The sequence below is a fragment of the Aricia agestis genome, chromosome Z, assembly GCF_905147365.1.
Source record: "Aricia agestis chromosome Z, ilAriAges1.1, whole genome shotgun sequence".
Lineage (NCBI taxonomy): Eukaryota > Metazoa > Arthropoda > Insecta > Lepidoptera > Lycaenidae > Aricia > Aricia agestis.
The window spans coordinates 3,720,550-3,747,031 of NC_056428.1; the positions used below are offsets into that span (position 1 = coordinate 3,720,550).

At 33.1% G+C, this 26,482-nt stretch overlaps 2 protein-coding genes across 2 annotated transcripts; one reads left to right on the top strand and one right to left on the bottom strand.

Annotated features, from left to right (window-relative positions):
- Positions 1-92: 92 nt before the first annotated feature.
- LOC121738689 (mitochondrial cardiolipin hydrolase-like) lies at positions 93-1,322 on the bottom strand. The gene is made up of 2 exons (XM_042130907.1): positions 849-1,322; positions 93-564 (listed from the first exon to the last, which is right to left on the bottom strand). The coding sequence occupies exons 1-2, from the start codon at positions 1,192-1,194 to the stop codon at positions 206-208; spliced, it is 705 nt and encodes a 234-aa protein (XP_041986841.1). The 5' UTR covers positions 1,195-1,322; the 3' UTR covers positions 93-205.
- A 134-nt stretch (positions 1,323-1,456) lies between these two features.
- Positions 1,457-25,547, top strand: LOC121738978 (exonuclease 1). Its single transcript, XM_042131276.1, has 11 exons — positions 1,457-1,845; positions 2,112-2,231; positions 2,432-2,483; positions 3,901-4,110; positions 4,432-4,647; positions 4,857-5,016; positions 7,646-7,779; positions 11,451-11,671; positions 11,906-12,488; positions 24,928-25,076; positions 25,386-25,547. The coding sequence occupies exons 1-11, from the start codon at positions 1,685-1,687 to the stop codon at positions 25,402-25,404; spliced, it is 2,025 nt and encodes a 674-aa protein (XP_041987210.1). The 5' UTR covers positions 1,457-1,684; the 3' UTR covers positions 25,405-25,547.
- The last annotated feature ends 935 nt before the right edge of the window (positions 25,548-26,482 follow it).

Here is a 26,482-nt window from a genome sequence, read left to right on the forward strand (position 1 = left end):
CATTTAAAATGTGTAAGTTTAAATTTTAGTATTATAATTTTTAAATTAAGATACGAAATATTAAAAATATTAAATTATAATTTAAATAATAAAACTATAGGAAAGAGAGAGTGTGAGCAACAATTAAGAAAGTATTACAACAATTCAATACATTAAAGAAATATTATTTTAAATTCTAGTTTAAAAATTATTAATGAAAAAAGTTTTACTCTTCACTTTTCTCTTTTAGATCACTAGAGCTATTTTCACTGGACACATTTATAGTAGACTTATCGTTCAGAGAATTAGAATCTTCGTCTGAATTTCCATTAACGACAGAATCGCAGTCACTATTGTCACATGCACATTGTATGTCGGTGGAGTTGTTCCAGATCTTGTAGAATTCACATTTCACGGGTGACACTAGTTGATCCTTGTTAGTGATGTAAACATAATTCCAATGGTCGAAAGAACGGTCATTTCCCCAATTTAGGGTGCCCGTCAGTAGGATCTTATCATCGACTAGGCAAAACTTGTGTTGCATTGAAAAGCTAGGCTCGCCAGTTTTGTACCGTATTTCAGCTCCTAAAATACAAATAATATTTTAAAAACTACTTGCTTTCGTTTTTTGATTTATTCATTTAATGTAATCAGTAATCAAAAAGTAATACAAATAGACTCAAGAGGGCGTCACTGATGCAATTTTTATTGGGTTAGGCTTTGGAATCTAATTTAAAATGTATTTATTATATTGAATTTCTTAAATGTTTGTCTTGGTTTTCTAAGAACTTATTAGTGGAGCCTAGTTTGGTTAAGTGTTTATATTATATTAAATATGAAGTAATTATATCAGGATAAAAAAAAATTACCAGCTTCGATGAGTTCCTTGATAAAAAATTCTGTGGATTCATTATATCCAGAGCGATCAATAACAATGCGGACTTTTATTTGTTTCTTTTGTATTAAACTGACCAGCTTGCCTTGTATGGCAGGATTGTGAATGCCAGGCATACAAACGTTAACACATCTTTTAGATTTCTCAATGAAACTCATTAATTTATCAAAGTAATTGTATGCATTGTATTGGAGTTTACAAAATACCATAACTTCATTGAATTCAGCATTTCTACTTTTGTAATAATACGCAGCAGCGGACACAACACAAGCTACGGCGAAAGCAGCAGCCGTCGAGAGGGCACGCACACTAAATTTCATTTTAAGTAAATTTGACCATACATGAAAGGTTTCCTGTGTATACACCACGACCTTTCTCTAATTTTATACCTTGGAATAAAATCAAGAGGCCAAAAATGTGCAGTTACCATCACTTTAATATTTTGTTGCATTTTATTCAACTACCCTCAATTTGGTAAATTTTGCAAATAAATCATGTCAATGTCATAAATCATAATCATTCAAGGAATTCTATCAGATTGTTCAATGCTTTTTAATCTAATCGTAAAAAAATCAAAACGTCGTCTTTGTGATGGCGGGAAGATTTTTGACTTTTGACATTGACAGTTACGAGAGAAATTTCAAAATTAGGCTCATGTAATATATTATTTTAGTTTAAAAATTTTGCTTTATTTAAGAAAGAAATGTGTATTTAAGAAAGAAATGTAATCATATCACAACCAATAAAAATACTTAGAATTACCTTAACTCGCTTACAATATCAGCCTAAGTTAGATATAATTAATCTAAAATGGGAATCACTGGTTTGATACCATTTCTTGAAAAGGCTTCAAGAAGAGCCAATGTAAGTGAATTCAGTGGGTGTACTGTGGCCATTGATACTTACTGTTGGCTTCATAAAGGTGCCTTTGCCTGTGCAGACAAACTTGTTCGAGGGGAAGACACTGACATGTAAGTTTATTCTTTAGCCATGTATGGTATTTTTATATTTTGTTCTGAATACATGTTTTGGTAGGCTTTAGTCCTGGGTTTAGGTATTTTAAGGTTAAATTATTTATGCCTGAGCCTTTAGCCGTCTTGTTTATCTTATATTCTCTAGAAATATTTCATGACAAAGTATCTTCTCATTCATAAAAAAATATTTAGTTAATGAAATTGCTACACATATTTAAATAGTGAAAGAAACGTATTTAATTTTACAACTCTTTTTATTTCAGTCACATTAAGTATTGTTTGAAGTATGTTTCTATGCTGTTATCAAGAAATATAAAACCAATCCTCGTATTTGATGGACGACATCTCCCAGCAAAAGCATTAACAGAATCAAAAAGAAGAGAGTAAGTATAAGAAATACTTAAATGGCTTTTTTACCTGTTACATCCTCTCTTTAACACCATTTCCATGATGTTTTAAAAACAGTTTACTAAACCCAGCAATATAAATCTAATAAAGTAATTCCATTAAAACTGACTTCCTAAAATTGAGGAGATTTTAAATTTTTCTGTATGTTTTTAATTAAAATAAAATGAACTTTCAGATCCCGTGACATATCAAAAAAGAGAGCTGCTGAATTGTTGAGCTTGGGAAAGGTATACCATAGATTATTACAAGTACATATAATTAATAACACATATAAGAAATATTATTATTATACTAGCTGTTGCCCGCGACTTCGTCCATGTGGACTACAGTTTATAGCGCGCGGTGTCAATAAAATTGGTGTCAAAAGCTTTTTAAAACCCTGGTACCCCTTAAATCAAAATACCCAAAACAGCCGTGTAGTGTGCTAATAATATGTTTTAATTAAACTTTTTTATACCTTTTAAAGCTTATTTAGCGTTACACAACTTAGCTGCATAATGCATTACACAACTTTAGCTTTTCCCAATACCCATAAACTATTTAGTATTTATTATTGGTAGACTGTTGTTTCTGATTTCTAATTTTCTATGTTGGTACGTGAGTTATTTAATAACATGTATAACAATTGAAAAATCGAAATAATAACTCAACAAGGTACCACCTCTAGGCGCGATCTAGGCGACTCTTGGCGCATCTGTTCCAGTTTTTGGAACTAACTTAATTTGAACAAATTTACGCATAAACACCCCCTTACAACCCCTTTAAGTAGCCTATGTCCTTTCTCAGGCTTTAGACTATCTATGTACAAAATTTCATTACAATCGGTTCAGTAGTTTTAGCGCTGTTGTTTTTGAATTTGATATCTAAGTTGGTAGGTGAGTTATTAGTTAATAACGTGTATAACAATCGAAAGAATCGAAAAACCTAGCTCGATATGGTACCACCTCATAAAGAAATATGCATGAGCAAGCAATAGCGCGATCTAGGGGACTCTTGGCGCTCTTTTGAGTTTTTGGAACTAACTTAATTTGACCAAATTTACGCGTTTTCACCCCCTTACAACCCCCTTTTCCAGTTAAAAAGTAACCTATGTCCTTTCTCAGGCTTTAGACTATCTGTGTACAAAATTTCATTACATTCGGTTCAGTAGTTTCGGTGTGAAAGCGAGACAGACAGACAGAGATACTTTCGCATTTATAATATTAGTATAGATTGTTTTTGTGGATAAAACACAGTATGTTGTGATAATACTGTGTTTGTTAATTATTATCTACATACTTAATATAAAAAAAAAAAAAAATATTGTAAAGTATCATTACTTGTAAAGTATCATTAGTTTTTATCTATATAAATAAAAATATATTTTTTAATTTTGTTAGTCTCGCTAAAACTCAAAAGCGGCTGAACCGATTTGGCTAATTTTATTAAATTTTGATGAAGTTAGGGAAGGTTTATATTAATACAGAAGTGATACAAAGTTCACTGGGTCACCTAGTTATTATTATTATTTAATTACAATATTATGTGTACCAACATCAGTTCACCACATCTGCTTAAAATCCGTGGATTGATCGCAGATAATACTCCGAATAAAACAAAATGTATATGTGCAAATAGTTTTTATTTTATTTGGACCTGTTACAGATAGATGAAGCAAGGTCTTTTATGCGACGAAGTGTAGATATCACACATGAGATGGCTCTGGCGTTGATCAAGGAGTGTAGGAAACGTAATGTAGATTGTGTAGTAGCTCCGTATGAAGCTGACGCACAACTCGCCTACCTCAATATAAAGAATATCGCTCATTTAGTTATTACTGAGGACTCTGATCTCATATTGTTTGGATGCAATAAGGTGAGTTTTCAATTTAATTTTAAATATTAATGCATAATAAATATAAAGTACTACACAGTGACTTGATGTTTCATTTTTGTATGGTAGATTTAAATTATTATTCGTACCTTGTCTTTCAATGTTTTTGTACATATTATATGTATAATTATATCATGCTATTTTAAAACAAAACTTTGCATTAAGGGATGATAAAAGTCCTTAATTATTATTCTAAGCTATTCCTAAGCACTGTTAATTTTTCAAAATAATTTCAAAATATTTTTTGTGTTGCCCTTTTGAAAAGAGTTGCCATAAAAATTTAAATTTTATGGTCTATTTCAGGTTCTTTTCAAGATGGACTTAGATGGCACAGGCACACTGGTAGAGACGGTAAAAATTCCCTTAGTGATGAAGTGCCCTATAGAGCACTACACATTTGACAAGTTCCGACAAATGTGCATCATGTCGGGTTGCGACTATCTGGCATCGTTGCCAGGTATCGGCTTGGTGAAAGCCAGACAATTTGTGACTGCCACACAGGACTCAAATTTTGTTAATGTAAGGAAATTTTTATTGAAAATGTCATTTCTAAGATTAGTTTCTGGTACATTTGCAATAGATACAGAAAGCCTCTAAAACAATAAAGGACTTTTTTATGCCAGTGCAGTGTTCTCTTATCCATTGGTTAATTCTATTCAGTAATATTAAAACACTTAATTTTTTTTATTTTATCAGAAAATATTTTAATTTTTTTTTATGTTTTACAGGCACTAAGAAAACTGCCAAGTTTCTTCAACCGCTCCAACTTAGTGGTGACAGATGAGTACCGTGAGAACTTTCTGAAAGCAGAAGCCACTTTCAAACATCAGTATGTGTACGATCCCATTGAGAGAAGAATGGTGAGGTTGACTGAACCCGATAATGAAGGTACCTTTTTCATTTTACTCTTCAAGTTTGTATTTACATACATAGTGGGAAACTAAAAATTCTATACAGTGTGTTAGTGTAAACATTGTTATTCTTGAAACCATCAAATGAGCCCATCAAATTGAAGAACTTTTTCTATGAGAATTAAAAAAAAAATGCCATCTTCATACCCATACGGATGCCTGGTAAGGGTATGAAGATGGATTTCTTTGAGTTCCCAGCATTGTTCTCATAGAAGAAGTTGTTCATTTTGACGGGCTCATTTGATGGTTTCAAGGGTAACGGTGTGAACACTAACATCTTGTATACAAATTCTGTTGATTTTAAAAACTAGTTAATATGTTTTGTTTTTAACGCAACTTTATTTTTCTTGCTTTTAAGAGAAGTGAAAGCATAGACACATTGCAGAATTATGTAATTTGCAACATTGCAAATCATGACTAATGTTGATTTGATATGAGGAGGTTCTTTTCAAAACTTGACTATTCCACTTTTTGGATCTTTGTATAATTTAAAGAAATATAATTTTAAGAACAGAGTTACATGTTTAACATAAAATGTTGGTGAATTATAATATACAACAAGAATAGTGATTATTTCGTATGAGTTTCAAAATTTTAGCATTATTATAATATTGAATAAATCCAGAATCTTAAAATGGAATAATCAAGTTTTGACGAGGCTGATTGGAATAATCAAGTTTTGTTATGTGTTCTATAGGAATAATCTAGTTTTGATTCAAACCATTATGGATTAATCTTATTTTGTTCACATTAATTTAAAATCGTTCTTTACTAAGTAATATTTTATTTCACTAACCAGATTTTTTAGCTCTGAATGAAATCTCTACTGTATCATTGTACATTTTTCTTAGTTTAGCTATACTTAGTTCTGAACTTAGGTATATACGCTTGGATTTTGACCTATTATAATGGGATTCAGCAGCTTCAAACTTATTAATAAAATCAATAATCTTCTGCTTGACATGTGCTGACTTCTTGCTTTTTCGGTCTCCACCTCTATTTTCTCTTATCACATCCCCATTGCCTAGTCTTTTCACAAGAATATCCACTCTTCCTCTGTTTAATCCTAAGGCGTTTAAAAAAAATCTCTTGCATACTCCCTTAGGATGACCATTTTTCAGTAGAAAAAAAGTGGCAGATTTTTGCTTAGGTCTGGGTTTCTTGGGAGCTGTTTTACTGTTACGACGACGAACAGGTTCATATACCGAAATTAACCTCGACAAATAAGCATCCTGCTCCACTTTGAATTGGTTTTTGTACAATGCCTTACGATTTTTCAAAATATCTCGCCTTGCGAATTTGTTGCAATGAAATTTGCTCTTTTCGCTATGATTACAAGGCTTCTCAAATGCAAGTGCACATGGGTCACAGTCCGAGTAGTCCCTGAAGCAAAAATATAGACCAGGTTTATAAAAAATTACATTGAATTAACGCATAATCACAGAAATTTTATGACAATAGATTCGTAGCTAAGTTTAAACACAAAAACTTACTTCGTTCGATTTTGTCGTCGGCGCTTTCTACTTCTTGAACCTGTATTAATATCTTGTACTGTTGTTTGACACTCCATTTCTCAATTATTTTGATCCTCGAAATGCAGAAAACACAATTCGCAACACAAAAGGATAATAAACTGCAACCATAGATAATACAATATAATATAGAGAACTGCAACTGACCGCGACAGACAAAATTTTTGACAAAATAATTTACGTCACTCACTGTCAAGCTATGAGATGTCAAATAGGATTTTTTTAAACGTTTTACGGCTCTGGGTTCTTGCCCTTTCAAGCCTGACTCAACCTTTCAAAAACTTGGCAGATTTAGCACCAATGAGAACATAAAAACTTTAAAAGTTTAAACTACCTGAAAAATATGAGGAAAAAACATGTTTTGTTACAATTTCTAGTAATAAAAAAAATATCTTCAGGATTAATCATGTTTTGTTGCAATTTTAAAATCCTTATTTTGAACATGTTAATTCGAAGAGGAATAATCTACTTTTGTCGAAATCATGCGTTTTGAAATGTTTTTTTCTAGTGGATTGATCACGTTTTGTTAGGATTTTGTTTTCGATGTATATAGATTTCAATGTTACCAACTTAAAAAAAATAAAAAATCCACTTTGGTCGCAAGTGGAATAGTCAAGTTTTGAAAAGAACCTCCTCATATAACCTGACCAAAAATGTCAGACCATTTGGAATTAATCTACCAGTGGCGGGGCAAGACCCAAATTTGATTTGGACAAGATATATACCTTGCGAGGTCCCCTGAAATATATTTTGGAGGCCCCCTGATTTGTTAAGAGAAATAATTTTTTGAAACTCAAACATTTATTCATGAATATTTCTATACTTATATAATATATAGTATCAAATTATAGTATCAAAACTAGTAAATTCCTTAAAAAAAACTCGTGGTCCAGTGGGCGCGAGGCCCTTTTGACCGGAGGCCGTGGTCAGTCGCCCACGTTGCCTACGCCTTAAGAAAATTTCTCTGATCCATCTTACAGTAGTGACTTTATTTGACACTCATCAAACCATATGTCAAGTTAATGGGACCATGTTATAACTCTTTATTTAATTTTTTAACATGGCTATTTTCAGATATAGAGAAAGCACTCTGTGTGAATGCTGGCGAGATGTTGGAGCCAAAAGTAGCGTACCAGCTGGCTCTAGGCAATCTCAATCCCTTCACACTTAAGAAAATGGACGACTGGGACCCTGACGTTACTGTGACGGTCAGTATATTAATCTTTATTTTATTAACTCTAATAGTATCAAATGAATCCGTCGATCGCGGATTCTTGGAAATCTATTGTTATTCTATTATCGCGGTCGAATTCGACAGCTTGGGAGTTGATGGGTTAATAAAGCTTCTAATAATAATTATTATTAAGGCATAACTAAACAGTTATACTTTATTAATTTTTATTAATATAAAATATAAAACAAAAGAAAAAGATCCCCACCTAAATCACCAACGACCGGAAGTACAGGAAAAAAAATGTCTACACTGTCCAAAATAAATAAATAATGAGGTTCGACATATTTCGTCCAAGGCCCTGCAATGACCCAAAACCCACTACGCTCAACGGGGAAAACACAAATAAAACAACAAGGAATACATTTCCCAATCCTGCTGGTCTCCGTGGGAAATTAGATCAAAACAATCCCAGGGGTAAAAAATTCATATAGCAACACTAAACACCAGAACACTGCGAACAGACGAAAAACTATCTGAACTGAAAGAAGCCCTTAGTTCAATCAAATGCGACATACTAGGGCCCGTATAAATAGCGAGTGCGAAGAATGGGCGAAGAAATACGAGAATACCCGGACTACATCCTATATTGCAAAGGAGAAAGACAAGGAATGCATGGAGTTGGCTTCATGATTAAAAAACAATTAAGGAAAAACATTATGGAACATACCATAAATCACCCTGGTCTATCATACAGGCCTACATTTTATTAAACCCTAAATGACACTGTTAGAATGCTATAAGCAAAATATTGCCATGGGAGATTTTAACAGCCAAATAGAGAAACAATAAAGTGGGGAAGAAAATATTATAGGTAAATATAGCAGAGACAAAAGAAATTCTGACGGATACATGTTAGTAGAACTGGCCCATGAAAACAACCTGAAAATAATGAATGGATTCTACAAAAGAAAACCATCGCGACAATGGACCTGGATTTCTCCTGATGGCAAGCACACCAATGTAATCGACTACATACTTACCAATTCCCCAACACATTTCAATAACCTAGAAGTAATTAACAAACTCAACTTCAGCACAAATCATAGAATGGTAAGAGCCACTACGAACACAAGCCAAAAGAAATCAAGAAGTAAATGAAGGAATTCTAAAACGTCCAACATCCCAAATCCTCTTCCGGCAGAACTAATGTCCGAACTCAGAACTCCAAAAAATATCCAAACACTAGCGTCTAGCAGATAACAACAACATACAAGACAAATATAACCTATTAGAAAAGTCCGTTACATCCATAGCTAACAAAATAAGAATCCAATATAAAGCAAAAGACAAGCTAGGACAAGAAGCCAAAAACTCATGGAAACAAGAAGGGGGCTAATAAAAGATAGAAAAAACAACCTGAAACATATAGAAGATATCAGCAAAAAAATTCATATAAATATAAGGAAACATAAGAAAGAATTAAGATTGACACATATTAGACAAGAAATAGAAAAAACGGGAGGAATAAAGAAAGCACTTAAAATGCTAAAAGAATACAAAGAATGGATTTCTCGACGGTTGATCATATTCATTCTTTAAAGCAACTAATAGAAAAACAAAACGAATATGGACAACCTTATATGGGTTTCGTGGACTATAATAAAGCCTTTGACTCGCTAATTCACACTTCCATCTATAAAGTGTAGCAAATTAGATTTTTATTTTTTTATACATAATATTGTAAGTTCGGATTTCAAAGCTGAACATAGTGATAGGTTAATAAGTTTTGTTATACATTCCCTATATTTAAGAGAATTAGATAATAATGTTACGTATAATATGTCGCCTAAATTAATTTGTAAAATTTTTGTTAAGGCCGGGCTTACAAAGGCCATACATCTTAATGATAGGCCATACCCTTTATAAAATAAAGATAAAAAAAAGCCTTACAAAAGCAAGGAATACAACAAAAATACATAAACAGAATAAAAAATATATAACACAGCAAGAATACAACTAGAAGGAACAGGCGAAGAGTTTAAAATCCATAAGGGAGTAAGGCAAGGAGATTCTTTGTCCCCAAAACTGTTCACGGCTGTTCTAGAAGACATTTTTAGACGATTAGACTGGGAAAACAATGGCATCAGTATAAATGGACAACATAAACATAACACACCTCAGGTTTGCTGATAACATAGTACTACATATTTGCAAAAACATCTGCAGAACTACAAAAATGCTCAGTGAATTATCTACTGAAAGCCTAAAAGCTGGGCTGTCCATGAATGCAAGTAAAACAAAAGTCATGACCAACAGAAATAAAGATGCAATGGTAGTAGCAAACCAATCAATACAATATGTTGATGTATTTGTGTATCTCGACCACATTATATCACCCACGAATTTAATGACAAAAGAGATCGATAAGAGGGTAACAAACACTTGGTGAAGATATTGGTCTCTAACGGCCGTTCCCAATATTTGATCTATCTCTGGTTTTGCCCTACTAGAGATAGGAATAGCTCACATTAGACATAAGAGACATATATTTTATGTCAATTGTGAGCTATTCATATCTCTAGTAGGGCAAAACCAGAGATAGATCAAATATTGGGAACGGCCGTTAAAGAGTAATGAAAAACGATAAAATACCAATACGACAAAAAGCAAAAATATTTGACACATGTATCCTTCCAGTGCTGACTTACGGATGCCAAACTTGGTGTATGACCATAAAGTTAATATACCTAGCGGAATAGAGAAACAAAGGCCTGAGCAAGAGAGATGTCACGATGTCACTATCAGTAACACTGCGTGGTAAAAAGAGACATGTGATACATGACAGCAGCACTCTTTTTTGACGTCCAGTCGGCACGTGCCGCACTTTGACAATTTAATCTCAAAGAAATCATGTTCAATCATGCTTGTGTAAGTGTATACGTACACGGTACACATTTTTTTACACACAGATGAAACCAATTTCGGTTTCGTTTGACAGCTCGAGATTGTTGCTCTATACCGCTAGGTATATTAACTTCTTGGGTATGACAGAAAGAAACATCCGTAAATTGAAGGTATATCAACAAAGTATGGAAAGAAGTATGTTATGCGTAAAGCTAAAAGATAGATGGAAACTAACCGATCTACGCAAGGCAACAAAAGTAACAGATGTAATGGAAAAAGTCAAAACCCTTAAATGGCGTTGGACTGGACATATGATGAGGTCGAACAAGGGAAAGTGGACAAAAGACCTAACTGAATGGTTCCCAAGGAATGGAAAAGAAAACAAGGAAGGCAATGTAAACGGTGGGAAGATGACCTACCCAAGAATTGGAGAAGAGATTGCAGAGATAGGACGATGTGGTATAATCTGGAGGAGGTGGTGTCTTAAGACAACCAACAATGAAATAAAATTTAGTTTGATTTGTAAATGTAAAATATTTGTTGTGAATACTTATCTTATCTAATTTTTATAAGAAGTTAATTGCCATTTTTCTTGAGGCTGGTGATTATTGACTGCCCATATAAAGAAGTTGACTTATTTAACATCAAAGAAAATACTAGGATATTTTACTTCCATTTTTATTTTTTACGGTTTTACTGCTATTTTTTGCTCAAAAGGTGTGGTACCTTTAAGGTGTTGAAAATGTTCGATCTTGCGCTTTCTACTATGTCTTTTCTTAAATTTTGAATAAATAATTTCAGGATGGCCACATAAGGACAGGCAGTTGGAAAGAATCCGGTGTTTCCAATCACCAAAGCATATGGAGCGGGGAGTATGAGGTGTACCTGCAAGACCCTTGTCCCTGGAAGAAGAAGGTGTCTAAGCCGGAGCCAATCATTCCACCACCACAGACCAGGGTGCGGAAGAAAGTTGTGGTGCTGCCCAGTAAATATGTGGCTGAAACTCAGGATCAGGACCAAAGGTACTATTATATCTTTGCAGTAAATTATCTATATTATAAGTAGAAAAAAAAAATGCAGCAATAAAATAAGTAATAACCTATAATAAGTGTGTGTGTCCTCTATCATAACTACCATTGCCGCCAAAAAATGGTTGTTACATTATAGCATTTATTTGTTCAAACATTTTATTATTTTACACTGGCAAAATCATTTAGCAATATTTTTTTTACTTATTATTATTGTTTTATTTTCAGCTTGACAATAGAATCTCTAAGTAAAATGTATGGCGTGGAGCCAGCGAGTAAGAAACAAAAGATCGTAAACGACACTCAATCTCATATAGACAGCCTAAACCCACATAATATCGCCATTATTGAGGAAAACTCCCAAAGTATTTGCACTCCAAAGCCGAAATCTCCCATACTCGAAAACAAACAACGATCTTTCAAGAAGTGTCTCAAAAACGCAAGTTACTCAGTCCTGAAGAAACTAAGCAAATTCCCAAGAACAGTTATGGATGAAAACGTCATAGAGAGTAAATTCTTTAGTAATAATGTGGAATATCATGATAAAACAATAGAAGAGTCACCAGAGAAAATTGTAAATAGTGATGATACGGGCTGCTATGTAATAGACGATAGTCCAAGTGGTAGTCAAAAGGAGAACTCTCCTGTTAATAGTCCAGTAAAGTGCCAGAAAAGTCCAATACTGAAGCCTAGTCCGAGGAATCCTTTTCGGAAGAAATGTGAATCTCAGATAAGCTATGATACAGGGTACAGCGAAGAAATTATTGAGAATACTTATTGTGTAGATGATGTGGCTGATATGCAATCACAGGTATTTTGTTTTATTTATTTAAAGATAAGGGTGAGGCTAAAAGAGCGTAATTTTGTGAGTCGTGAGTCACAGAATTTCGGTCGCGTAAATTATTATTTTTCGTATTATTTATGACTTACATAATTACGCTCGTGTGAACAATGAAAATGAAACTGAATGCAGCAAATATTCTGCGATTTATGACTCACAAAATTACGCTCGTTTGGTTTCACCACCCAAAAGTATTATCACTTTGTTTTGTTACACCTTAAATTATATAAATAGTATTGTGGTGGTACTCAGCCTAACAATCCTGCATCGCGCTATCGAAGTTTCGGAGAACGGCAAGATATATATATATATATATATATATATATATATATATATATATATATATATATATATATATATATATATATATATATTTAAATCGCCGAAGACTTGTTGCGTCTTTTCAAAGTCGAACCCTATGGCGTCTACCATTTCCAATGACTTTTTAATTGTTATTCGTGCGAATATAGTTACATTGCTGTCATGTGAATTCTATTGTCGACGAGAAATTTTGTTTACGTACGAAAATTAGATAATTCTCGCTGGTTTTTTGCTTCCGTTCGCGATGGAAATCATGTGACACATTGTATATTTTTGTATTCGTTCCATGCATTTAATCGTTTTTCCTACATCCATTTAAATGTATGGATATATATATTTTTTTTTTTTCCTTAATTTATTTAAGGTCGTTTTCAACATCAAGGTCATTAAACGACCACCTTAAATACAAATAATTTTAGTTCAAATACAATTATACATATTAATCAATTTCAAATATTTTAAAGTACAATTACAACCTTTTCCATTCAAACATTCTTTTAAATTATCTGGAAGATTACTTAATTTCTTTTGTAAATTAAATTCTATACATTCAATGAGTAAATGAGAAACTGATAATTCAGCTCCACACTTGCACTTGTTTACATTTTGTTTGGTAATTAAATGTATATGTGTTATGTTTGTGTGACCAATGCGTAGTCTAGTTATAACTGTTTGGTCATTTCTACAGGCAAATGAAATTGGTGATTTATCAAAGATTGCATCTCTAACATGTAGCAACTTACTTGTATTATTTATTTTCCAATTATGATTCCATAAATTTTTTATTTTATATCTTACATGTTTTCTTAAATCAAATATGGATGAGCTGATGGAATCGCAAATAATACTTTCGTTTGTAGCATTTTTAGCTTCTAAATCTGCTTTATCATTGCCGGATATACCTTGGTGACTTGGTATCCATATTAATTGTAATTTATATTTATCTTCTATGAGACTAATGATTAATAATTTTATTTCTTTTATAACAGGCGTATTGTTAGTATCGTTAACTATTGCCGTCAAACATGACTTTGAATCAGTATAGATTATGTATTTTTGGTTAATAGAACTATTTTTAATAATGTTTAAAGCTTTAAGAATGGCCGTTGCTTCACAACTAAATACTGAGAAATAATCCCTTAATCTATATCTATAAATTTCACTATCAAATACTACCGCGCATCCAGATTTTTCATTCATAATCGAACCGTCAGTGTAGATCTTAATATAATCAGTATATTTATTATTAAGTTCGTGAAATAGATTTTTGTATATATACTGTGGTGTTTGTTCTTTTTGATATTTTGACATTTCGAGGTTTACTGGCAAGTCGTGCTTATCCCAAGGTTTAAGAGGAGATATAGTTTCCTTATATATTGGTGGGACATCAATATTTAGCTCACTCAAATATTTAGCAGCTCTAATACGAAAAGGCTGTATTAATTTGGGCTTAAGTTCATACTGGGAGTCTAATATTGATGACTTTACGTAGTAATTGTATGTCGGATTCTGAGGTCTTGATAAAATTTTCATTGAGAACATAATAACTAATTCTTTTCTTCTGAATTCAAGCGGCATGTCTCCTGCTTCGGCTAAAATACTTTTAACTGGACTTGTTTTAAATGCACCGATACTTAGTCTAAGACCTTGATTGTGAATCGCTTCCAATGACTGTAAGGCACGTTTTTGAGCAGAATCATAAATTATAGACCCGTAATCAATTTTTTGTTTGATTATAGATTGATGAGCTTGTAATAAACAATTTCTATCAGCTCCCCATTTTTTAGATGACAGCACTTTTAAAATATTTAATCTTTTGTAACATTCCGATTTTAAGCTATTAATATGATCAATCCATGTCATTTTCTTATCAAATGTTAGTCCCAAAATTTTCAGGTTTTTAACTTCTTTAATTTTAATCCCATTTAATGTTAAATTTATGTTTCTTGTTTTATTCCTCTTTTTGCTTACTATTATAAATTCCGTTTTAGTTTTTGAAAATTTGAATCCTGTTTTCATAGACCATTCTTGTAGTCTATTTAATACATTTTGAAGAAGTTTTATGATTGGTTCGAGAGATCGACCACTACAAGTAATTGTTAGGTCATCCGCAAATAGAAAACCCTTTACCGGTCTAACTAAACAAGAAAGAACATCGTTAATTGCGATCAAAAATAGAACAACACTCAATACAGATCCCTGAGGTAAACCGTTTTCTAAAATTTGGGGATCAGATAAAATTTCATTTAGTCTGACTCTAATTTTCCTGTCGCTAAGAAAGTTTTTGATAAAAGCTAACATGTTTCCTTTTATTCCCATATCATTAAGTAATTTTAATATTCTCTGTTTCCAGACCATTTCATAGGCCTTTTCTATATCTAAAGCTATGATAATAGTATAGTTGTCATTCACAAAATTATCTAATATTTCAGATTCTAAATTAATTAAATGGTCATATGTTGACCGATGCTGTCTAAAACCGTACTGATATTGAGATAAGTAGTTGTTAATTTCTAGATACCACCTTAACCTTTTACTAATAATTTTCTCTAAAATTTTACATAAATTGCATGTCAATGAAATAGGTCTATAGCTTAGTGTTGAAGTAGGTATTTTACCAGGCTTCAGTATAGGAATGACAACAGCTTCCCTCCAATTATCTGGAAACACTTGTTTTGTCCATATATGATTATATATTTGTAATAAATATTGAATTCCACTATTAGGTAAGTGTTTTATTATAGTGTTGGGTAAATTGTCTGGACCTGGACTAGTATTACCAACTTTGGAGAGTACCGCTAACAGTTCATGTAAATATATCTCGCTGTTAATTGGGCTTAGGTTATCCGAAGTGTTAAAGTTAAATAACAATTCTTGACTATTTTTGTAAGTAATAAAATTTTTGTCGTAATTATTGCAGCTTGAATTACTAGAAAAGGTTCTAACTAATAAATCTGACACTTCAGCGGGACTTGACGCGAAACAATCATTTTCTTTTTCTAAAGTTATTGTATTTATTCTTTTTTTATTTTTATCTAAGCAGTGAATTTTCTTCCACATATCATTTATTGAGGTTTTTGGAGTAATCGATGAAACCCAATTTTCCCAATATTTTTTCTTAGTTTCTTTAAGAATTCTTCGACACTGTGATCTTTTTTTCTTATATTCTATTTTGTATGTAATGTTGTTATCTAAATTATGAGCTTGTTTTTTAAATTTCCTAAATGCTTTTTTATAATCTTTTACTGCTTTTTTACATTCTTCGTTCCACCAGGGGAGATTATTTTTCCTTATAATTCCGGATGTTTTGGGTATCGATTTATCAGCCGATTCTAATATTAAGTTTGTAAAATTTTCTATGATATTATTAATCGAATAATTATTTAATTCACTTAAAGACGGTAGTTTATTTATGTTTTTATTAATCTCTTCTTGAAATGTTTCCCAGTTAGCGCTATCAAACTTCCATTTTTTTGGGCATTTCACGTAATCTAAGTCTGATGTACGGGATCTAATCAAAATTGGAAAGTGGTCGCTGTCATATAGTTCGTCAATAGCGTTCCAATCAAAATATGTTACTATACTTTGTGAAGCTACCGCTAAATCTATAACACTAGTGCGACCTGTGTTACTATCAAAATGTGTAGGCTGTCCATTATTCAATAAAATCACGTTATCATTATCATCAATCCATTGTGCTATTATCCTACCCCTAGTATCGCATTTTTGAGAACCCCAATAAAAATGATGTGAATTAAAATCGCCTAATAAAATAAATGGAATGGGAAGTTGTCTTATCAAGACATTTAGATCGTGTAAATTAAGTTGTTGACTATTAGGGAGATAAACATTGCATATTGTGAGGGATAACGGTACCTTAACTTTTATAGCTATAGCTTCGATATTTGTTGTTAATTGTATTTCTTCCGCGATTGTGTGTGGCTTAACAAATATAGCAACACCACCACTCGCTCTGTTACCCGATGTTCTGTTCCTGAAAAAACCCTGATATCCTTGAAGAGACCCATAATGATTACTGAAGTTAGTTTCTTGTAAACAAATGCAAGTAGGATTAACACGACTTATCAATAACTTGATATATTCTAATCGTCTGAAGTATCCATTTACATTCCATTGTAATATGTCCATAATAGTATAAGTAATAACTAATAAGTATAACAAAAAAAAAAAAAAAATATATATATATATATATAAGCGAAAATATGTAAAATTAAACGTATGTATATGCAAATAATACTTATTTTTCAATGGTTGACTCCCGTAACAATTCATGTAATTTCCTAGTCAGTCTTGAACATCTATTTTTGAGACCTTTGTTCATTTTACAATGAAGTAAATTACACATTTTGATTAAATCCTTAACATTATCAGTATAACAACTAACTAATTCTTTTATATGCAATTTACCACGTGAATTATCAAGTAGGCTAATAAATTGGTCTAAATTAATCGGAAAGTCCTTATCCTTGTTGAGTTCGTGTATACAGCTTTCGATCGTTCTCCATACTTCCTTGTCCGTTCTTGAATCATTTCTTTTTATCTTCTTCTTAATTTTAGTTTTTCCTTCTTCAATAGACATATTGCTACTGGATTCGTCAGTTTCACCCATGATTTCACTGTCTTCTTCTATCTTGTCATTCTTAGGAACTTCAATATTCGATGTCTCACTAGCGGTAGCCGAATGAATTCTTTTTATTCCCTTTTGGTGGTCTTGGAAATGTGGGCTTGGAATATCTAAGACAGTAGGTAAAACTGTGGCGGTGTTCGTAATGTCATCATTGATATTATTTTCAACGACTAGGGGCGACTCGGTTTCAATAGTTGGGGAAATAGTAAGACCTTGTTTACAGTTCTTAGCTATATGGCCCATAGCATTGCAGGTAAAACATTTTAATGAATCAGTAGATATATAAATCCAGTAATTAGTTCCTTCAAATGTTATTTGGATGGATTCAGGAAGCAATATCTCATCCTCTGGGCTGATATAAAGCTGTCTCCTGAAGCTTAAAATATGGGAAAATCCAGGCTCGGTTGCTCCGATTTTCATAAATGATATTTGAGACATAATTTTAATATTCAATTCTCCGAATTTTTGTTCTATTAACGAGTTAGGTATGACCGGGCATACGTTGGATAAGACTATTCTTTTGTTTCTGGTTATCAAAGGCTTAATTTCGAGGCTGTTGTTTTGAACATTAATTCTTTTATTATTATCAATTAAATTATCCGCTGTTTTCTTACTGTCCAAGTATACACAGACTCGCGCATTTGAAATACGAGATACAAATCTGATAGCCGTCGATGGAACTAACGTAGCTAAGGCAACAATGTATTCTCTTAATTGAATTCCTTCTATTGAATCCAATATTATCGCTTGATCCTTCTTGGGGTAACAGGTAGACGACGTTACATTTGCGTAACTAGTAGATTGACTAGTAGGTAACTGAGACATTGTGTTTATTTGAGAAATTGGGTTGGTAGTTAACTGAGGGTTAATTTGAGACGTTGGGGTTGCACATAACTTAGGGTTTATTGACATTTTTAAAGGGTCTCCTGTTTCCAGGAGATACCCTATTCACTAAAGTACTCGTATATTCCTTATCACTGTAAACGTAAACAAGTCCGGTCGCGAATGCCTACTACACGGTAAGCGGAGTGATACACGCGCGTCCGTTGTGATCGCTCACGTAGAACTGTATGGATATATTGATACCGTATATTGTACTATATTAATTCCATGCATTCTACTAATTAAATGACTCCTTACTATATTTGAGATTATATCGGTACCGTATATTATTTTTGTATGTACGCCATAAACTGTTGAGTTTGTTGCTTCCTCCTAACCTTATATGTTATATCGATACATACATAGGTACCTATATAATAGATCCCAATAAATACATTAAAGAACTAAAAATTATATTTTTAAAATGTTCTTAAAATTCGCGTCATTGTCCTGCGCATTGTTTGCTTTGAATGCCTTGCCGATATACTCAACGTGACGGGTTGAAACCTATTTTGCGATAAAATCTGCTGGCTCACTTTATTTGATCGCAGTGCTTTGGTGTGGATAGAGGTCTTCGTTTTATGCTCTCTCTCTCTCTCTTTGAAATACGTTCTACAAAAATTTCCAAATAAGACGTCACAGATTACTAGTATATATTTGTAAGACGTCATTTACATTTCTCGATGTGTGCCAACATTTGTCTGTTTTTCACTACTTTTTTTTTATACCAAGTTATAAAGGCCCGCAACATTTCTAAGTTCTTAATAATTTTCTTAGTTTTCTTTATATCAATACTTAATTATAAACGAATTTAGTGAATTCCTCATTTTCCTGAACGTCTTTTTTCTGAATAGCCCTAAAAACATAATGACGATCATTCAGAATAATGATCAAATCTGTAACTGTATTTCAGGAAAACAGGAACAAATATATCGAATTGATGCAATGTCGATATTACAACTAGGTAGTTATTTGACACATTTTCGAAAAATAGTAGTAGAATAGTAAGAAAAGTAGTAAAAATGTTATCTACACTTCAATATTATAAAGCAGGAGAGGTTGTTTGTTTGTTTAAACGCGTTAATCTCAGGAACTACTAGTCCAATTTGAAAAATTCTTTCAGTGTTAGATAGCCCATTTATCGAGGAAGGCTATAAGCAATATTTTATCACGCTAAGAATAATAGGAGCGAAGAAATAGAGGAAAATGTAGAAAAAACGGAGGGAAATTATTTGAAAGGGCTTATTTGAACGCGCTTATCTCAGGAACTACTGGTCCGATTTGAAAAATTCTTTCAGTGTAAGATAGCCCATTTATCGAGGAAGGCTATAAAGAATATTTTATTACGCCAAGAATAATAGGAGCGAAGAAATAGAGGAAAATGTGAAAAAAACGGGGGGAAATTATTTGAAAGAGGGCTTATTTGAACACACTAATCTCAGGAAGTACTGGTCCGATTTGAAAGATTCTTTCAGTGTTAGATAGCCCATTCATTGAGGAAGGTTATAGGCTATATTTTTTTACGCTAAGACTAATAGGAGCTAAGAAATAGAAGAACAAATGGAAAAAACGGGAAATTATTTGAAGGGGCTTATCTCACGAGCTACTGGAGCAATTTTTCCTTTTATTTGGTACAGATAACTGATAAGAATTAAGAAATTGACCACGTGAAGGATCATAGGCTATTTTTTGTGCCCTAATTTGTCTGTGAAATATCTAATTTACGCGAGCGAAGCCGCGCGGAACGTTTGATAATAAAATATTATTTGAGAAATAATAAATAGGTATCAGAATTATTATTATTTAACACGTGTACATTTTTTATTGCAGGTGACTCGAAAAGGTAGAATATATTTTTTCAAAGGCAGATTTTGGTATTAGCTATATTTTAGGAAATACATTTTTATAATAAATCAACACTTTTACTAACATACAAGTTTTATTGAAAATCCTATTTTTTACTTATAATAATAATAACCCCCACACCGGTTTCGGTGACGGTGGCTGGTTTCATTGAAACCAGGCCAGTTACGCAGGAGTAATTTTTTTAGTGCCCAAGTGTGTGCGCAGTACACATGAGCACTCCTTTTAACTCTCATAACCCAGTGGGAAGGACGACCGACACGACTGGCGAGAGATGCGCAGGACCGACTTTTACATGCCCATCCGTGATCCGACGCATGGATCATCTTACTTGTCAGACCTTATTTTCCTGTTCTGAGTGTCAGACAATCAGGTGATCAGCTTGCAATGTCCTAAGTCCTTACTAAACTTGGAAATAACAATTAACAATATGTTTCCAACGCGGGAATCACACCTCTGAGTCAAGAGTCACGCTCTGGACCACTTGACAACGGAGGCGTTTATAATAATAATAATAATATAATCAGCACGAATATGGATAAGATTTTTAAAATTATTCTCAACAAATTGTCATTATTCTAAGTAGACACGTCATTTTCCACAAATTTTGTCATTGTCATGAACAACAGTTTTTACTTAATATTAAATATCTCTTAAATTATTTAATTTTTTTTCGTGACTCTTACAGAAAAGGAATTCTATTTCGGTGTCTTTTAACACCAGAAACATTCAGAGCAATATTTAAGGGTTTTTTAAAAAAACACAATTTTTGGCCTAAAATAACATTTTGAGTAGATTCACCCAGTGGAATTAAAATAACAGGCACAATGAAAAGAAGTGCTAGGATACTCTCATTAGTAAGTAAGTATCCCATTAAGTATATTAAAAATAATGAATAGGTAAGTACCTAGTAGGTTTTAATTTATACTTGGTTTGTAAATTTCAATTATGGTTATTATCTATAATAGTACCTATTATTTCTGTTTATTTGTTTTGTACAAAAAGAGGACGGTATTTGATTATAATACAAGTTCACAATAATAATATTTTTTTTCGTAAGTAGTAGGTTAACGCGCGCGCGTAAACAAACACGACGCGACGTTGCGTTCTGTGCTGTGATAGTCATAGTCAATCATGGTCCAGAGCGTGACTCTTGACTCAGAGGTTTGATTCCCGCGTTGGAAACATATTGTTAATTGTTATTTCCAAGTTTAGTAAGGACTTAGGACATTGCAAGCTGATCACCTGATTGTCTGACACTCAGAACAGGAAAATAAGGTCTGACAAGTAAGATGATCCATGCGTCGGATCACGGATGGGCATGTAAAAGTCGGTCCTGCGCATCTCTCGCCAGTCGTGTCGGTCGTCCGTCCCACTGGGTTATGAGAGTTAAAAGGAGTGCTCATGTGTACTGCGCACACACTTGGGCACTAAAAAAATTACTCCTGCGTAACTGGCCTGGTTTCAATGAAACCAGCCACCGTCACCGAAACCGGTGTGGGGGTTATTATTATTATAAGTAAAAAATAGGATTTTCAATAAAACTTGTATGTTAGTAAAAGTGTTGATTTATTATAAAAATGTATTTCCTAAAATATAGCTAATACCAAAATCTGCCTTTGAAAAAATATATTCTACCTTTTCGAGTCACCTGCAATAAAAAATGTACACGTGTTAAATAATAATAATTCTGATACCTATTTATTATTTCTCAAATAATATTTTATTATCAAACGTTCCGCGCGGCTTCGCTCGCGTAAATTAGATATTTCACAGACAAATTAGGGCACAAAAAATAGCCTATGATCCTTCACGGTCAATTTCTTAATTCTTATCAGTTATCTGTACCAAATAAAAGGAAAATTGCTCCAGTAGCTCGTGAGATAAGCCTCTTCAAATAATTTCCCCCGTTTTTTCCATTTTTTCCTCTATTTCTTAGCTCCTATTAGTCTTAGCGTAAAAAAATATAGCCTATAGCCTTCCTCGATAAATGGGCTATCTAACACTGAAAGAATCTTTCAAATCGGACCAGTAGTTCCTGAGATTAGTGTGTTCAAATAAGCCCTCTTTCAAATAATTTCCCCCCGTTTTTTCCACATTTTCCTCTATTTCTTCGCTCCTATTATTCTTGGCGTGATAAAATATTCCTTATAGCCTTCCTCGATAATTTGGCTATCTAACACTGAAAGAATTTTTCAAATCGGACCAGTAGTTCCTGAGATAAGCGCGTTCAAATAAGCCCTTTCAAATAATTTCCCTCAGTTTTTTCCACATTTTCCTATATTTCTTCGCTCCTATTATTCTTAGCGTGATAAAATATTGCTTATAGCCTTCCTCGATAAATGGGCTATCTAACACTGAAAGAATTTTTCAAATCGGACTAGTAGTTCCTGAGATTAACGCGTTCAAACAAACAAACAACCTCTCCTGCTTTATAATATTGAAGTGTAGATAATTTTTTTACTACTTTTCTTACTATTCTACTACCATTTTTCGAAAATGTGTCAAATAACTACCTAATTTTAATATCGACATTGCATCGATTCGATATATTTGTTCCTGTTTTCCTGAAATACAGTTACAGATTTGATCATTATTCTGAATGATCGTCATTATGTTTTTAGGGCTATTCAGGAAAAAGACGTTCAGGAAAATGAGGAATTCACTAAATTCGTTTATAATTAAGTATTGATATAAAGAAAACTAAGAAAATTATTAAGAACTTAGAAATGTTGCGGGCCTTTATAACTTGGTATAAAAAAAAAGTAGTGAAAAACAGACAAATGTTGGCACTCATCGAGAAATGTAAATGACGTCTTATTTGGAAATTTTTGTAGAACGTATTTCAAAGAGAGAGAGAGAGAGAGCATAAAACGAAGACCTCTATCCACACCAAAGCACTGCGATCAAATAAAGTGAGCCAGCAGATTTTATCGCAAAACAGGTTTCAACCCGTCACGTTGAGTATATCGGCAAGGCATTCAAAACAAACAATGCGCAGGACAATGACGCTAATTTTAAGAACATTTTAAAAATATAATTTTTAGTTATTTAATGTAAGTTGATGTGTTATTTGTTGGTATCGGATAGTTTATTAGTTCTTTATCTTCAAATTAACATCAATTTTTTAATCCTTTCTAGCTCATTTTTTTTATAAATAAATTGTAAGCGGCAGTATCGAAACGACACGCAAAAATTTCATAATTTGGTACTTTTTTTTATAATAACTTTTGAAATATTAACTCTACTTTCAAATAGTTTTAGCAGCATTTTCGTAAGTTAATTAGACATTGAAATGTGTAATGTTACATCAAATTTACGAAGGCGTTTTGAACCCAACTTCGAAGACATGAATTAAGTCTCTCTCAAATATTCGCCTCACTACACAATATTTATACCACAAGCGTCATTAAGCAAAAAATATAAACAAAAACATGCCCTTGCATGTCGCGTGCGAACTCCACCCCCTCGCCTCTGTCACCCCCGCGTCTCCTCTGGGACGATGTCGTTTTGTGGGACGTAATTAAATCACACATTAGAATTGATAAAAACTTTTATTATATACAGGAATCCACATTATCGGCGTGTTATACGTAAACAAAGTATCGAATATACGCCACTGATATACGGCGCACAGTAGCGACCTCCAAAATTCGCGCGCCAAATAGCGGAACTAAGAAATACGCCGAAAAGCACTCCGGTGACAAAACAACGTCCATGCCAATATTTCACCCAGCCATTGTACTAACCTTAACACTACTTCTGGCTGAATTTGAGAGATAGTCAATCTTGCGTCCGTATACAGGATGCAACAAGTCAGTCGGACGCAATATCATTGGTAAAAACCGCCATGTAGGACGTAATATCAACTCCGGGGTGGAAATATATATATATATATATATATATATATATATATATATCGCAGTCATCTGGCTTAAACTGCGATTTGATTGAATGACTAGCGCATATATATATATATATATATATATATATATATATATATATATATATATATATATATATATATATATATATATATATATATATATATATATCGCAGTCATCTGGCTTAAACTGCGATTTGATTGAATGACTAGCGCATTCATTGAATGACACCATTCAATTGAATGACTAAAGAATAACTCGTCAAGATGTTGAATGTGACGTTTAACATCTTGACTAAAAATCATATAGTGAAGTTGTTAAATGAGATGCTATATTTTTTAAGTTGTCGTTGACAGGGTAGTTATAGATAAATCCACGCTGTCATATTATTTTATTAAAAATAAAGCAATTTATCGTAAATTTGATCGACAAAATATCAATAGTATATTATAGTATTTGTTTTAGTGTTTAGGGCCGCAGTGGTAAAAAAGTGTAATAAGTTCAATTACCTGACTGATTTAATGTCTGCTATCTTCAAAGGGCTATGTTACAAATCGATAACTAGGAAGTTAAGAGATGATCGTCCAATCGACGTTCGGCCGAGTCATTCAATTAAATGGTGTCATTCAATGAATGCGCTAGTCATTCAATCGAATTCATAATACAACGTCTGAAATGACGTCAGTGGGCTTCGGCGGGTTCGGCCTGACCAAGCATGCTATCTCGCTCGCTCGGAAGATCTTCCTTTTCGGACGCCATTCGCATCGTTAAAGTATGGATAATACAATATAAACTAAATAATATTTTCAGATGAAAAAGGAGGTATCGCCGACTCTAATAGCCAGGTTTGACAGAACCAAGAGTGTAAAATCAACATGCCGCGTATCGGGGTTGAAGCGTACTGCCTCCCTGCCCGCTAACCAACCCACCTTGTTGAGCAAGTTCGGCTTCCAGAAAAAGTGAGTTTGTAAAATCAAGATGCTAAGAAAATTAAGATGCTCGAATCAATGGGCCGGTAGATCGGGTAAATGCTATGGCCAACTAGGATGGGGATCATAAAGAGTAAAGACCAAAGCCAACGCCAATAGCCATTTAAAAAATGAATGGGATTGGTCATCTAACTTTACTCGAAACCGGCGAATGCATTTTTACTAAGCACTCTGAAATACATTTCAGTCTGAAAAGTTTCAAAATGAAAACAAAATATCCTATAACTTTTTTTACATCGTTATCTATAATTATTATTTATAAGATTTTTTTCTTTCCAGGCCAGCATTAAAACGATAATTTTACCTCAAGATGAACCCAACCAAGTATTTGTGTGAGAAGTGTTACATGTTATGTTATCTGATTTGAAATCGTGGAGGAATTGCATTTATTTTACACTGCCGATATTTGTGTTATGATTAAGTGAATCTAATAAAGTTGTACTTACATAAAAGTGTTTTGTTAATATTTTGCATGCCTTGTGCAACTGTACCCTATAATACTCCTCAATTCACAATAAAACAAGAAGACGTGAGTGAAAGAATCGAACAAGTAACATTTCGTAACATACGGACAATAACTCATTTTTTCCCTAATTATTTTAATAATACTTGTAAGTTATCTACTACATAACCTAGCTAATATATCTGGCTACACATATAATCCATATTTTTTATATTTCAAATAATTTTTCCGGCCCTAATGCCCAAAGGCCCCGGCCTCCATGTAAGCAAAAAACGGGAAATTTTTTCATGTTACTTACCTTATTCTTCCACTCACGTCTTGTTTATTATTGTTACAAACTTAAAATTATTTGGGTTTTTAAGCTATTGCCTATTGCATAGCTTAAAAACAGGAGAGCTTTGCCGTGCATCGTCTAACGTCCTTTCTGTTCGGCAGAATTCGGCACGTATTTGTGTGCGTGCGACTAGACGTAACGACGTTTACCGCGGCAGTCCCTGAGCGCCATACGTTTTTTTTTTACATTTATATTTTACAGAAAGTTATCTAGTAACACTGCAGACTAAGACAAGAAAAGTAAGAAATTTTAGGGTTCCGTACCCAAAGGGGAAAAAACGGGACCCTATTACTAAGACTTCGATGTCTGTCCGTCTGTCCGTGCGTCCGTCTGTCTCCAGGCTGCAAGTGAAGAACCGGTATAGCTAGACTTCTGAAATTTTCGCAGATTGTGTTTCGGTTGCCGCTGTATCAACAAATACTAAAAACAAAATCGTACTTCCTACTAATATTATAAAGGTGAAAGTTTGTTTGGATGTATGGACGTATAGATGTGTGGATGTGTGGATGTATGGATGTTTGTTACTCTTTCACGCAAAAACTACTGAACGGATTTTAATGAAACTTTACAATAATATAG